At 39.9% G+C, this 15,564-nt stretch overlaps 2 protein-coding genes across 2 annotated transcripts; both read right to left on the bottom strand.

Annotated features, from left to right (window-relative positions):
• Nucleotides 1-6,658: 6,658 nt before the first annotated feature.
• LOC132709930 (olfactory receptor 6M1-like) lies at nucleotides 6,659-7,532 on the bottom strand. The gene has a single exon (XM_060684991.2). It carries the CDS (start codon nucleotides 7,529-7,531, stop codon nucleotides 6,659-6,661), a length of 873 nt encoding a protein of 290 aa, XP_060540974.2. The 5' UTR covers nucleotide 7,532.
• Nucleotides 7,533-13,027: 5,495 nt separating this feature from the next.
• Nucleotides 13,028-14,755, bottom strand: LOC132709933 (olfactory receptor 6M1-like). Its single transcript, XM_060684993.2, has one exon. It carries the CDS (start codon nucleotides 14,752-14,754, stop codon nucleotides 13,804-13,806), a length of 951 nt encoding a protein of 316 aa, XP_060540976.1. The 5' UTR covers nucleotide 14,755; the 3' UTR covers nucleotides 13,028-13,803.
• Nucleotides 14,756-15,564: the final 809 nt, after the last annotated feature.

Raw genomic sequence — 15,564 nt, 5'->3', positions numbered from 1 at the left:
CCAAATTTACAGTAATTTAAATATTCGGCTTCATCTTTTTTTATATGGACCTCTTGGATGCAGATAATATCGGGATTTTGTTTCACCAATTTTGACAGTATTATCCTTCTTTTTTTGTAATCGTTTAATCCATTCACATTTACCGATATGATCTTGGTATCGTTCATTCCTGAAATTAGTTTCTAGACTCTTGTTCTTATTTACCTTTTAAAGTTACTGCTCTCACTGGCCTTGATTTTTTCCCTCTTTCCTCAGTATCCTCCTTTTTCTTCTCCTCTTCTATGTCTTCCCTAGTAATTTGCTCTTGGGATATCTCTTCTTCCGTATTTGCTATCTCATTATCCTCCTTACTGGTTTGTTCCTCCTCTCCTCCCCTTAGTTGTTCTAAAAAGTCTTGAGCATCACTTAGACAATCAATTCTTATTTTCCTCCCTTGCCAGGAAATTTGCAGTCCTTCCGGCAAAAGCCACCTAAAAATTATATTTCTCCTGTTTAGATGATTTGTCAAAAACCTATAGTTTCTCCTCCTTTCCCTCACTCTTCTCGGAATTTGTTTCAGAATATTAATTTCTTTTCCCCCGTAGGTAATTTTTTCCTCCCGCGCTATATTATACAGAATATCCCTAACTTTTTTTCTAGCAAAGCGCACATGGACCTCTCTGGGGAGTCTGTTTCTTCTTACGTAATTTGTCTGGACTCTGTACACCTCATCGATCTCACGAATTATTTCCTGCTTGTCTTGCTGCAGAGTTTCTGCAATCAACTCCGCTATCTTATCACCTAAATCCTCATCTTTATCTTCCAGGATGTTCTGGAAACGCAAGAAAAACGAGGCCTTGTCCATCTCAAGTTGGATCAGTGCGTCTTCCGTTTCTTTGTTTTGTGCCGACAAAGTTTGGTCTACTGTGTCCAGTTTTTTCTCGTTTTTTTCAATTCTTTGTTCTGCTTTTAAAATTCTATTTTCGTTACTAGCAATAGCAGTTTGAATCTCATTCATTTTAAAATCAAGAGCATGGATGTCTGATTTTAATTCGGAGTGACTATTCAAAAGTTTTTCTTGCATCGCAAGCATTGTTTCTTGGATTGACTGAAGGGATGCTTGTACCGTTTGTAGTGTAGGAGTTATAGGGGGTTTGTCTAGTTTCTGGAGACCTTCTACTGATTTCTGGGTGGCTGGGGAAGACATCGCCAAGGTAGGTATAGATGTCGCTTTTTTAGCAGTTTTTGCAATTGTGGAGGTCAGACTTGCCATTTCTTTCAGAACCAATTTTTGGTCTCTTATTATCTCCTCTATCTTTCTCCAAATTCTCATCCAGTGGCACTTGCCACGTTTTCTCTGAGGAGCTTTCTTAGACCTTTATTTCGCTCCTTTATTGGTCCTCTCTGCACTCTCAGTAAGTTCCAATTAATACTAGGTTCTAAATTTCCAAAGTACTGTAGTGGGCTACTATAAAGTTTCCAGCAATTAACAATCACTAATTATACAATTATATAGTTCTCTTCCAAATAGGTAAACAATATATCGATACAAATCAATTAATCACTTAGTAAAATCTAAATTCAATCTTAGAAAAGAGTAAATAATATATATAAATTGTTAAAGGCTAGCAATACAAGTAATTATTTTAAGTTAATAAATTCTATTTTCAGTTCCTGATAGGTAGTATTGATATAAATAAATACAGATAGATATTCTAAATTATATAAGTTGACCACAATAAGTTAATGTACTAATAAATTCTAAGTTCAGATCTTAATAAAGGTTGGATATAAATAGATATAATAGATATAAATAAGTATAAATAAATTACAATAAATATAAATAAATATAAAATCCTATATAATAATTTAATTAGTAAGATACAAATCCAACCCTTTTTTCTCCCCTTAACTAGTAATAATTATAGAGATCTAAATTCTCATATATAATCAACCTTTTTTTTTTTGTATATATCTATAAAATGGCTTAAGAGGTCTAATTAATATTAATTATAACATTATAAAGTTAGAGAGAAAAACAGAGTTCACTTATTAATATCACAGATACTCAAGAGAAGGATAGGAAGGATATAGACATATAAATATATGGGTATAAGTATATTGTTTTATAGTATTTATAGTATTTACGGAATTTTAGAATACAAATAGGAGATCTTCAATTTCCCACTTTGCTGGGCTCCAACCAAACTCGATGGTAATAGTCTCTGCCAGAGCGTCTTCTTGTTCAACCTCTGCTGTTCCACTCTTCTGATTCAATGGAAGCACTTCCTGTTTGCTGAAAGCCTATTTCTTCTGCTTTCTTCCACTCAATCCCAATACCAAAAGCCAGCCACACCAATAGTCTTTCCTTTTTCTTTTACTCTCTCACCGCACTGCACTCTCCAAAGCTCCTTACAAACGCAATCCGCTCTCCCCGTTTTCTCGTCTGCTCTTCGGCTTGTCGGATCGCCGGGAGTACAAGCTGCTCCACCCTCTCCGTCTCTGCCTCTCGCCACTCTGAGCACTCCTCTCCCGACACCACCGATCCCCTCTCTGCCGCACGATCGTAGGTATAGGGGAATAGGCTTAAATCTGTCACCGCACCTCCGATCTTCTTCTTAGCTTCCCGTCTTTGTTGGCTATTGCTGCTTCGTGCCCGCCATCAATGGCCGGCTCACCGCGTTGGCTAGGCAGAGCCGCCTGGTCCAGCGAGAGGTGATCGCACCCACTTCCCGCTTGCCTGGCTTCCTCTTTTGCCCGCAGGGCTCTCCGGGTCCCGCGTCCCCCAAGGGGATCCCCAAAATGCAATGTTTAAAGGTGTTGAGGAGCAGCGAGCTCTCACTCCACACCCTGTCGCTGCAAGTCACCAACCGGAAGTTGATTTCTCCCAGTGGTTTCATGTAGATGTTAAGTAGGAGGGGAGAGAGGACTGAGCCCTGAGGCACCCCGCAGACGAGGGGCCTAGGGGATGACCTCTGTCCTCCAACCAGCACCGACTGTGATTGACCAGAGAGATAGGAGGTGAACCACCACAACACAGTGCCTCCCACTCCCAGCTCTCTTAGTCACCCCAGAAGGATACCATGGTCGATGGTATCGAAAGCCGCTGAGAGGTCAAGTAGCACCAAGATAGAGGAATGACCCCTGTCTCGGGCTCGCCAGAAGTCATCCATCAGCGTGACCAAGGCAGTTTCCGTGCTGTAGCCAGGTCTGAAGCAGGACTGAAAAGCGTCCAGATAATCTATTTCATCCAAACTTTCAAGTTCTGGTCACGTTTTGTGATGTTCTGCAATTCTTCCTCAGATATCTGCTCTCTGAATCCACTGGCTAATGGAATTAGAAACGGCCAAGTCCACTTGATTTCCACCATTTTCAATGAGTTTTGCAAATGTGTGCTTCTACTTTTCTGCTTGAAATTGATTGAGAGAGAACTGATTGGTATTACAGGTAATCCCTGGCTTATGAGCATTTTCTTAGTGAACATTCAAAGTAAGTCGATTAGCATCCCCTAGCATATCTGGCCCACAGGCCGCAAGTTTGACAGCCTTGGATTATGTATTTGGTGGACTTCTGGACAAGATCCAGGAGAGAACCCCAAAAAATTGGGTGGCCATGTGTGTCCTTAAGAATTCAGTTTAACCTCCCAGTCTAGCACATATTTACTGGCCTTGTATTGATTAGTACTTGAATAAGCTTTTGAACCTGGACAAAACTGAGTAGACGCTGAAACCTCAAAACTGGGATTTAAGAGGACCAATGTTTCATCTTGCCTAAAAGGAGGATAGAATAGAATAGAATAAAGAAAGGGAATAGAATAGAATAGAATAGAATAGAATAGAATAGAATAGAATAGAATAGAATAGAATAGAATAGAATAGAATAGAATAGAATAGACCTAGTTACCTTCGAGACTGCCTGCTGCTACCGACAACCTCCCATCGACCTGTGCGCTCCAACAGAGAGGGCCTCCTCGGGGTGCCATCAGCCAAACAATGTAGGCTGGTGACCCCCAGGGGGAGGGCCTTCTCTGTGGGGGCACCTACCCTCTGGAACCAGCTGCCCCCAGAGATAAGGAGAATCCAAGACCTCGGTGCCTTCCGCCGTGCTCTTAAAACTTTCTTTTTTCAGCAAGCCAATGTTTCATATTGCCTAAAAGGAGGATAGAATAGAATAGAATAAAGAAAGGGAATAGAATAGAATAGAATAGAATAGAGTAGAGTAGAGTAGAGTAGAGTAGAGTAGAGTAGAGTAGAGTAGAATAGAATAGAATAGAATAGAATAGAATAGAATAGAATAGAATAGAATAGAATAGAATAGAATAGAATAGAATAGAATAGAATAGACCTAGTTACCTTTGAGACCGCCTGCTGCTACCGACAACCTCCCATCTACCTGTGCGCTCCCACAGAGAGGGCCTCCTCAGGGTGCCATCAGCCAAACAATGTAGGCTGGTGACCCCCAGGGGGAGGGCCTTCTCTGTGGGGGCACCTACCCTCTGGAACCAGCTGCCCCCAGAGATAAGGAGAATCCAAGACCTCGGTGCCTTCCGCCGTGCCCTTAAAACTTTCTTTTTTCAGCAAGCCGGGCTGGCTTAACATATTTTTAAATATTTTAATTGGTTTGTCATTTTAAACTGGGGTCAAATTAATATATATTCTTTTAATTGTTTTTAATGTTTGTATTGTAGGTTTTTTATCTGGCTGTACATCGTCCTCAGTCCCTCGGGAGAAGGTGTGGTATATAAATTTGAAATAAAATTAAAAAAAATGAAATAAAATAGAATAAGGGTAGGGTAGGTAGGATAGGGTAGAGTAGAGTGGAGTGGAGTGGAGTGGAGTGGAGTGGAGTGGAGTGGAGTGGAGTGGAGTGGAATGAAATGGAATGGAATGGAATGGAATGGAATGGAATTCTTTATTGGCAAGTGTGATTAGAAACACAAGGAATTTGTCTCCGGTGCATAAGCTTTCAGTGTACTGTACATACAACAATAGTACTAAATCATTATCATAATCATTGTAAAAATACACTCATCATAAAGCATTAGATGCAAACAGTCAAACGAGAATTGTAGTCCCAATAGAGGAGAATTTCAGTGCTAATCCTCAGTCAATATCAGGATTTGAAATAGAGAAAGAAAGGCAACAGTTTTGCAACATAAAAGTGTACATAGATTGTTTCCAAACCAGAACTATCCATCATAACATGAAAACCATACTCTGACAAAATTTAATTCTGATGTAATTGTGGCCATTGCCCATGCTGTTCCTCTACAGAAGGCCCTGTTGTTCTAGAATGTATTTTTTGAAATCCCAATTTAGACTAGTGACAGCCAGATCTGGCCCTATGTTTTGCCTTGGTTAACCTTCACAATAAGCAACCGAATGGGAAGATCATTTCAAAGAACTTTATTAGGGTACCCTGATAAAGTGGGATCTCCCTAGGAAAAGGAGAACCTTGAGACCCATCTTACATTCCTTTTTTATGGTTAACACAACAAAGAAAAACGAAAGAGGAAAATTGGTCGGACAACATAAGAGTAACCTCTCCTTGCACAGTAAATTAAGTACAAAACTTGTTTGAAGTTAGATAACCAGATGAGATAAGTCACCAGAAATCCTTCTGTAAATTATCATTTCATTTTAGTAATTTTAAAAGCTATGTAATCAATCTATACAACCATATGATAAAAATTTTCCCACATTCCAGTCTGTAATGAACTTGAACATAGAAAATAAGTCAAATTAAAATGTTAACTAACAAATTATAAAACCCATGTCATGTGTCCCTCACTACAGCAATAGATGATAGTTGTCTCATCCATCTATATATATATATATATATATATATATATATATATATATATATATATATATATATATATATATATATATATAAAGGGGTGTGTGTGTGTGTGTGTGTGTGTTCCAGCATAACTGTGGAATGCCTCAAGCAATTTCAACCAAACTTGGTACACAGATGACTTGGTCTCTGGAAACAAATACTGTAGGGGTAAAACACCCCTAAAACCCCTCAGGGTGCATGTTCTGTTAAGATACAGCCTGTTGTGCCTTAAAATGGCTTCTACTGTGCAGCATAGTGGAGTTGCGATGGTAACGGCTTCACAGTACTCCACAAGGGGGCTCCCTCTGGTAAGGGGGAAACTCCAACATCAGAAATTACTTTTGGTCCAGACATTTTCAACAAGGCTTCAATTATTCTTGAGGACAAATGTATGGCCATGATCATTAAAACATTACTGCAACTCGGCCTGCCTGCACCACTAAGAGACCGAGATGACGTACTTCACACAGATTACATACAAGAAAAGAACTACAATGTCGAACAGCTTAGTGCAAACAGTATATCATGGACAAGGAGCAACTTCTAAATCAATATCACAAAAAAGCATACCAAATGATCATGGATCAGCTAGCAAAACAACAAGGTGGTATCATTTTACTAGATGCTTTGGGGGCACATGGAAAACATTTTTAACTAATTTAATTCTCGCTGAAATCAGGGCTCAGGGTTAAGTTTCTTGTCCTGTCTAACACAGGATTAGGATAAATAAATACCCAGGCAATGCCAGGTTATCAGCTAGTGTATTAATAAAATCCAAATCTGTTTACACTTGTATGAGCTCAGCCAAGGTTGGCAACATCCTTCCAATGATTTCTCCTCACAAAATACGTTTGTGCCTCTGCAAACAGTCTCGGAAAGCATCCTTGACTTTCTCATTCCTCAAAGTGTAAATAAAAGGGTTCAGTAACGGGGTAACCACAGCAGTAAGAACTGCCACAGCTTTCTGGGCATCCCGAGATCGACCCTTGCTGGGCAAAGAGTACATGAAGATGGCACTGCCGTAGAAGATGGAAGCGACCGTGAGGTGAGAGGCACAGGTTGAAAAAGTCTTCCTACGACTGCCGCTGATCTGCATCCTCACCACAGTCACAATTATGTAGAGGTAAGAGACAACAGTGACACACAAAGAGCTGAGTAACCACAGACCAGAGAGGCTAGTTGCCAGAGTCAGGAGACTATCTATATCATTGCAAGACAGCTTGATCAGTGGAGCATAGTCGCAGAAGAAATGATCGATCACGTTAGAGCTGCAGAAGGACAGTTGGCCCAGGAGAAAAACTGGCTCAGAAGTACTCACAAAAGAAGCAATCCAGGAGCCCAACATAAGAGTCACACAGACCCGCCCATTCATGATGATCGTGTAGCGCAATGGATGGCAGATAGCAATGTAGCGGTCAAAGGCCATCACGGCAATGATGATGATCTCACAGGTACCAAGAAAGAAATAAGAGTAGCACTGAATGATGCAGCTCCAGAAAGAGATCGATTTGTTCAGAGAAACTAGATTGGTCAACAACTTCGGTGTGATTGTCAGAACGAAAAATACCTCCAGAAAAGAGAGGTTGCAGAGGAAGAAATACATGGGGGTTTGCAAACGTTGGTCCACGCATACCAGAGTGATAATCATGAGGTTCCCAGCCAAAGTGAGAAACAACTCAACCAGGAGCAATGAAAAAAGGAAGAGTTCCATGGGTCTAGGTAGTTGGAAGCCAATTAGGATGAATTCGGTCACTTGTGTTGTGCTATTCTGAGTCCTAGTTCCCATCATGAATTTGCTAGTGGAGAAAAATCAAGCCAAGAAAAAAACTCACTGCAGATTGGAACCGAGTAGATGAGATTCTACTGAGCTGGAGCTACAAAAAAACCTTGGCTACGTAGGGAAAACCTGGCTAGAAGAAAAACACACATAAACCCTACGAAGAAGTAAGAAAATTGATACTGTGCCTTTACAGGGAGGATATGGGTGTGGCCTACTGATGACAGCTAACGAGCTAGAAATGGATCTATTTAGGTCTCCCACCTAGCAGTGAGAGCTAGCTAGGTGTTAGAAAAGAAAAAAGCCCAGAACCGAGTAGATGAGATTCTACTGAGCTGGAGCTACAAAAAAACCTTGACTACGTAGGGAAAACCTGGCTAGAAGAAAAACATATATATATATATATATAATTTTATTTTTATTTACTTTTATTTGATTTATATGCACAAAGTCAGCTTATTACCCGCACAATCTGGGTCCTCATTTTACCTACCTTAGAAAGGATGGAAGGCTGAGTCAACCTTGAGCCTGGTGAGAATTGAACTCGCAGTAATTGCAGGCAGCTGGAAGCTAAATACTACCTTTAACAGTAGCATTAGTCTGCTGCGCCACTCAGGCTCTTTTTAGACAACTGGAGTAGATTAGATTAGATTAGATTAGATTAGATTAGATTAGATTAGAGAACTGGAGGCTAAAATACATGAGGAATGGTTGCAGGAATTGGGTATGTCTATTTTGATGAAAAGAAGGACTAGGGGTGACATCATAGCAGGGTTCCAATATCTCACGGGTTGCCACAAAGAAGTCAAGCTATTCTCCAAAGCACCTGAGGGCAGGAGAAGAAGCAATGGACAGAAGCTAATCAAGGAGAGAAGCAACCTTGAACTAAGGAGAAATTTCCTGGCACTTAGAACAATTAATCAATGGAACAACTTGCCTTTAGAAGCTGTGTGTGCTCCATGATTGTCTTTAAAAACTGGAGGTTTTTAAAGAAGAGATTGGACAGCTGTTTGTCTGAAATGGTACAGGGTTTCCTGCCTGAGCAGGGGGTTGGATTAGAAGACCTCCAATGTCCCTTCCAACTCTGTTATTCTATTAAGAGAATACTTCCAATTGGTCATACCTGATATAAGTGATGTGAGGGGGAAAAAATCACCAGACTGATGTTAATTCTTGGCGGGTTCCTGTTGCTATCTCTGAATCATGAATAGACAATTGAATGATACAATCTTCATCCAAAAGCCTCACAAGAATCCTTCTCATAAGGTGTACATGAACTGGGAGAAACTAGTGGCATGAAGAATGGGGATTCCTCGGCGACAATCATCAGTGAGAGGTATAGTTGCATCTGGAAGAAGACTGGAAATAGTGGATCCTATTTTCATCTCCACATCCCAAACTTTCAGCAGGAAGATCTCATGGGGCCGCTTCCAATCCAGTCTTCTTTTGACTAGCATTCTGATGGCTTTGCCTACACATAGAGCATGCTTGTATTTTCCTTCATCCTGTGACACTTTCTCCCAAAATGAACTTAGCAGATGATTAACTCCTAGCTCTGCAGAAATATCCCTCTTGACAATCAGTTAAATAAATTGGAATTTAAAAAGTATAAGTTGAGTTACTTCCTTGGAGACATTTGTTAATGGGTTCCCCAGAGAGTAAAGTTTGTAAATTCATTCTGGTGGCATCAAAACTTTAATGATATTAGGCCTGATTTTCCTAGCTTGCAGTGCATATTGTAGAAAGTTGAAGCCCTCTCCTAGAAGAATGAAATATTCTGAGGAATATTAAAAAGGCAAAATATTGTATTTCCCTAAAGAAGGAATGGAGAAAGATGCTCTTGGAGACAGAAAGCAACCCCAATTTTCCTTAGTAGCCCACAGCAGATGTCAGCATTTAAGAGATAAAGAGATAGCTCTATTCATAGGCAAAGCAAATACTGCAGGCAGAATTCCATTCAAGACAGGAACTTCTTAACAGAAAACTTACTTTAGCCACCACGTATAAAGAAAATATATACAAGATGTTCTATAGGTGGCACCTCCCACCCACAAGATTATCTAAAATAAGCAAAAACTTCTCACTGATGTGTTGGAAATGCAAGACAAAGCTAGGGACTTTTTATCATATGTGGTGGGAGTGCCTGAAATCTAGAGATTTTTGGCCCCAGATAAAATGATGGGTGGAAGAGATGTTAACTCAAAATATAGAGTTAAAGCCAGAACTTTTTCTTTTGGATATTATAAAGGACAAATATAACAAGGGAACAATATATTTAATGTTACATATTTGAACGGCAGCAAGATTGGCCTTCACACAAAACTGGAAAAATAAAGAGACCCCCTCAGAAGGAGAGGTATAAACAAGATACTGACATGTGCTGAGATGGACAGGTTGATTCTAGAACTCAAAGATAAGTGTGGTACGGACTATTATGAAATCTGGAATAAACTGTATTATTGGTTGGAGAGGAGGAGGAATGTCAGGACAAAGGATTATTGATAAGTCAAAAGTTTAAAAATTTTCATGTTAGTTTTCTGTGACAAATAAGAATGGTATCGGTATTGTAATTTTCACAGATGAAAGAATCCATATGTTTGAATTGTGTTAGATTGTATATATTAACATAGTGAAAATGAACTGTATTTGTCGTAAGGTAAAACTTGATGGAAATGTTCAAACCAAAAAAGTCGCACCATGTCCAATGTTTTTAATTGTATTATAAATAAAAAACGTTTTAATTAAAAAAAAGACAGGATCTTCTTCTTGTGCAATGTCCATCATTGGATGTTGACACTACCTCGTGTCATTGGATGATTTCTCCCAGTGGTTTCATGTAGATGTTAAGTAGGAGGGGAGAGAGGACTGAGCCCTGAGGCACCCCGCAGACGAGGGGCCTAGGGGACGACCTCTGTCCTCCTACCAGCACCGACTGTGATCGACCAGAGAGATAGGAGGTGAACCACCGCAACACGGTGCCTCCCACTCCCAGCTCTCTTAGTCGCCCCAGAAGGATACCATGGTCGATGGTATCGAAAGCCACTGAAAGGTCAAGTAGCACCAAGATAGAGGAATGACCCCTGTCTTGGGCTCGCCAGAAATCATCCATCAGCGTGACCAAGGCAGTTTCCATACTGTAGCCAGGTCTGAAGCTGGACTGAAAAGCGTCCAGATAATCCATTACATCCAAACTTTCAAGTTCTGGTCACGTTTTGTGATGTTTGCAATTGTTCTTCAGATATCTGCTCTCTGAATCCACTGGCTAATGGAATTAGAAACGGCCAAGTCCACTTGATTTCCACCATTTTCCATGAGTTTTGCAAATGTGTGCTTCTACTTTTCTGCTTGAAATTGATTGAGAGAGAACTGATTGGTATTACAGGTAATCCCTGGCTTATGAGCATTTTCTTAGTGAACATTCAAAGTAACTCGATTAGCACTCCCTAGCATATCTGGCCCACAGGCCGCAAGTTTGACAGCCTTGGATTATGTATTTGGTGGACTTCTGGACAAGATCCAGGAGAGAACCCCAAAACATTGGGTGGCCATGTGTGTCCTTAAGAATTCAGTTTAACCTCCCAGTCTAGCACATATTTACTGGCCTTGTATTGATTAGTACTTGAACAAGCTTTTGAACCTGGACAAAACTGAGTAGATGCTGAAACCTCAAAACTGGGATTTAAGAGGACCAATGTTTCATCTTGCCTAAAAAGAGGATAGAATAGAATAGAATAGAATAGAATAGAATAGAATAGAATAGAATAGAATAGAATAGAATAGAATAGAATAGAATAGAATAGAATAGAATAGAATAGACCTAGTTACCTTCGAGACCGCCTGCTGCTACCGACAACCTCCCATCGACCTGTGCGCTCCCACAGAGAGGGCCTCCTCGGTGTGCCATCAGCCAAACAATGTAGGCTGGTGACCCCCAGGGGGAGGGCCTTCTCTGTGGGGGCACCTACCCTCTGGAACCAGCTGCCCCCAGAGATAAGGAGAATCCAAGACCTCGGTGCCTTCTGCCGTGCTCTTAAAACTTTCTTTTTTCAGCAAGCCGGGCTGGCTTAACATATTTTTAAATATTTTAATTGGTTTGTCATTTTAAACTGGGGTCAAATTAATATATATTCTTTTAATTGTTTTTAATGTTTGTATTGTATGTTTTTTATCTGGCTGTACACTGTCCTGAGTCCCTCGGGATAAGGTGTGGTATATAAATTTGAAATAAAATTAATAAAATAAAATAAAATAGAATAAGGGTAGGGTAGGTAGGATAGGGTAGAGTAGGGTAGAGTAGAGTGGAGTGGAGTGGAGTGGAGTGGAGTGGAGTGGAATGGAATGGAATGAAATGGAATGGAAGAATGGAATGGAATGGAATTCTTTATTGGCAAGTGTGAATAGAAACACAAGGAATTTGTCTCCGGTGCATAAGCTTTCAGTGTACTGTACATACAACAATAGTACTAGATCATTATCATAATCATTGTAAAAATACACTCATCATAAAGCATTAGATGCAAACAGTCAAACGAGAATTGTAGTCCCAATAGAGGAGAATTTCAGTGCTAATCCTCAGTCAATATCAGGATTTGAAATAGAGAAAGAAAGGCAACAGTTTTGCAACATAAAAGTGTACATAGATTGTTTCCAAACCAGAACTATCCATCATAACATGAAAACCATACTCTGACAAAATTTAATTCTGATGTAATTGTGGCCATTGCCCATGCTGTTCCTCTACAGAAGGCCCTGTTGTTCTAGAATGTATTTTTTGAAATCCCAATTTAGACTAGTGACAGCCAGATCTGGCCCTATGTTTTGCCTTGGTTTACCTTCCCAATAAGCAACCGAATGGGAAGATCATTTCAAAGAACTTTATTAGGGTACCCTGATAAAGTGGGATCTCCCTAGGAAAAGGAGAACCTTGAGACCCATCTTACATTCCTTTTTTATGGTTAACACAACAAAAAAAAAACAAAAGAGGAAAATTGGTCGGACAACATAAGAGTAACCTCTCCTTGAACAGTAAAAGTAACAGTACAAAACTTGTTTGAAGTTAGATAACCAGATGAGATAAGTCACCAGAAATCCTTCTGTAAATTATCATTTCATTTTAGTAATTTTAAAAGCTATGTAATCGATCTATACAACCATATGATAAAAATTTTCCCACATTCCAGTCTGTAATGAACTTGAACATAGAAAATAAGTCAAATTAAAATGATGTTAACAAACAAATTATAAAACCCATGTCATGTGTCCCTCACTACAGCAATAGATGATAGTTGTCTCATCCATCTTTATATTTATATATATATATATATATATATACATATACATATATATATATATATATATATATATATATATATATATATATATATATATATATATATAAAGGGTTTTGTGTGTGTGTGTGTGTTTCTCTGTGTGTGTGTATGTGTCTATGTTCCAGCATAACTGTGGAACGCCTTGAGCAATTTCAACCAAACTTGGTACACAGATGACTTGCTCTCTGGAAACAAATACTGTAGGGATAAAACACCCCTAAAACCCCTCAGAATGCATGTTCTGTTAAGATACAGCCTGTTGTACCTTCAAATGGCTTCTACTGTGCAGCATAGTGGAGTTGCGATGGTAACAGCTTCACAGTACTCCACAAGGGGGCTCCCTCTGGTAAGGGGGAAACTCCAACATCACAAAATACTTTTGGTCCAGACATTTTCAACAAGGCTTCAATTATTTTTGAGGACAAATGTATGGCCATGATCAGTAAAACATTACTGCAACTCGGCCTGCTTGCACCACTACGAGACCGAGATGACGTACTTCACACAGATTACATACGAGAAAAGAACTACAATGTCGAACAGCTTAGTGCAAACAGTATATCATGGACAAGGAGCGACTTCTAAATCAATATCAGAAAAAAGCCTACCAAATGATCATGGATCAGCTAGCAAAACAACAAGATGGAATCATTTTACTAGATGCTTTGGGGGCACAGGGAAAACATTTTTAACTAATTTAATTCTTGCTGAAATCAGGGCTCAGGATTAAGTTGCTTGTCCTGTCTAATACAGGATTGGGATAAATAAATACCCAGGCAATGCCAGGTTATCAGCTAGTGTATTAATAAAATCCAAGTCTGTTTACATTTGTATGAGATCAGCCAAGGTTGGCAACGTCCTTCCAATGATTTCTCCTCACAAAATACGTTTGTGCCTCTGCAAACAGTCTCGGAAAGCATCCTTGACTTTCTCATTCCTCAAAGTGTAAATAAAAGGGTTCAGTAATGGCGTAACCACAGCAGTAAGAACTGCCACAGCTTTCTGGGCATCCCGAGACCGACCCTTGCTGGGCAAAGAGTACATGAAGATGGCACTGCCGTAGAAGATGGAAGCGACCGTGAGGTGAGAGGCACAGGTTGAAAAAGTCTTCTTACGACTGCCACTGGTCTTCATCCTCAAGATAGTCACAATTATGTAGACGTAAGAGACAACAGTTACACACAAAGAGCTGAGTAACATCAGAGCAGAGAGGCTAGATTCCAGCCTCAGGAGAGTATCTACATCATTGCAAGAAAGCTGGATCAGTGGAGCATAGTCGCAGAAGAAATGATCGATCACATTAGAGCTGCAGAAGGACAGCTGCCCCAGGAGAAAAATTGGCAAAAAACTACTCATAAAAGAAGCAATCCAGTAGCCCAACACGAGACTCACACAGATCCGCCCATTCATGATGATGGTGTAGCGCAATGGATGGCAGATAGCAATGTAGCGGTCAAAGGCCATCACGGCAATGATGATGATCTCACAGGTACCAAAGAAGAAATAAGAGTAGCACTGAATGACGCAGCCCAAGAAAGAGATCGATTTGTTCATAGAAACTAGATTGGTCAACATCTTCGGTGTGATTGACAGAACGAAAAATACCTCCAGAAAGGAGAGGTTGCAGAGGAAGAAATACATGGGGGTTTGCAAACGTTGGTCCACGCATACCAGAGTGATAATCATGAGGTTCCCAGCCAAAGTGAAAAACAACACAACCAGGAGCAATGAAAAAAGGAAGAGTTCCATGGCCCTAGGTAGTTGGAAGCCAATGAGGATGAACTCGGTCACTTGTGTTGTGCTATTCTGAGTCCTAGTTCCCATCATGAATTTGCTAATGGAGAAAAATCAAGCCAAGAAAAAACTCACTGCAGATTGGTACCGTTAAATATATATACATTATTTTATTTTTATTTATTTTAATTTGATTTATATGCCGCCCTTCTCCGGAGACTCAGGGCAGCTTACAATGCATTAAGCAATAGCCTTCATACTTTTGTATATTTATACAAAGTCAGCTTTTTGCCCCCACAAACCGGGTCCTCATTTTACATACCTTAGAAAGGATGGGAGCCTGAGTCAACCTTGAGCCTGGTGAGATTTAAACTTATAGTAATCGCAGACAGCTTGATGTTAATAACAGTGCTGCTGTGCCATTTTACCATCTTCTCTTGAGTCCCAAGTTCTCTCACCAGACCTCTCACCAAAGAGTGCCAGAAACAGCCTCCTGAAGCCAAGAGACTGGGGTCTACTCCATCAGGCTTCTTCTCATAGAAATGCACCAACTGGGACAAAATATGTTGAAGTTATACAATGAAGTCATGGAGAAAGCTAAAATTCCCAAGACATGGACAGAAGCAATAATCGCAATCATACCAAAAGAAGATACAAATCTCCAGCAAATTCAAAACTATAGACCTATCTCATTACTGAACACTGATTACAAAATATTTGCAGCAATTCTGGCAGAGCGAATTAAATTAGTACTAAATACATACATACATGCAGACCAAAATGGATTTTTGCCGGGATGCCAAATAAAAAATAACATGAGAATAATACTTAACATTCTAGAATACTATGAATCACATCCGGAAAAAACAGCCTTCGTTGGTTTTCCTTGACGCCCAAAAAGCT

This window comes from Pantherophis guttatus, chromosome 4, assembly GCF_059756535.1.
Source record: "Pantherophis guttatus breed Tessera chromosome 4, ASM5975653v1, whole genome shotgun sequence".
In the NCBI taxonomy this organism is placed as follows: domain Eukaryota; kingdom Metazoa; phylum Chordata; class Lepidosauria; order Squamata; family Colubridae; genus Pantherophis; species Pantherophis guttatus.
Note: the sequence above shows the minus strand (reverse complement) of the source record. Positions and strands in the feature narration are given on the sequence as shown.

What these genes read in the sequence shown, in the direction of transcription:
- LOC132709933 (XM_060684993.2), bottom strand. Translation starts at nt 14,754, where the DNA reads ATGATGGGAACTAGGACTCAGAATAGCACAACACAAGTGACCGAGTTC.
- LOC132709930 (XM_060684991.2), bottom strand. Translation starts at nt 7,531, where the DNA reads ATGGAACTCTTCCTTTTTTCATTGCTCCTGGTTGAGTTGTTTCTCACT.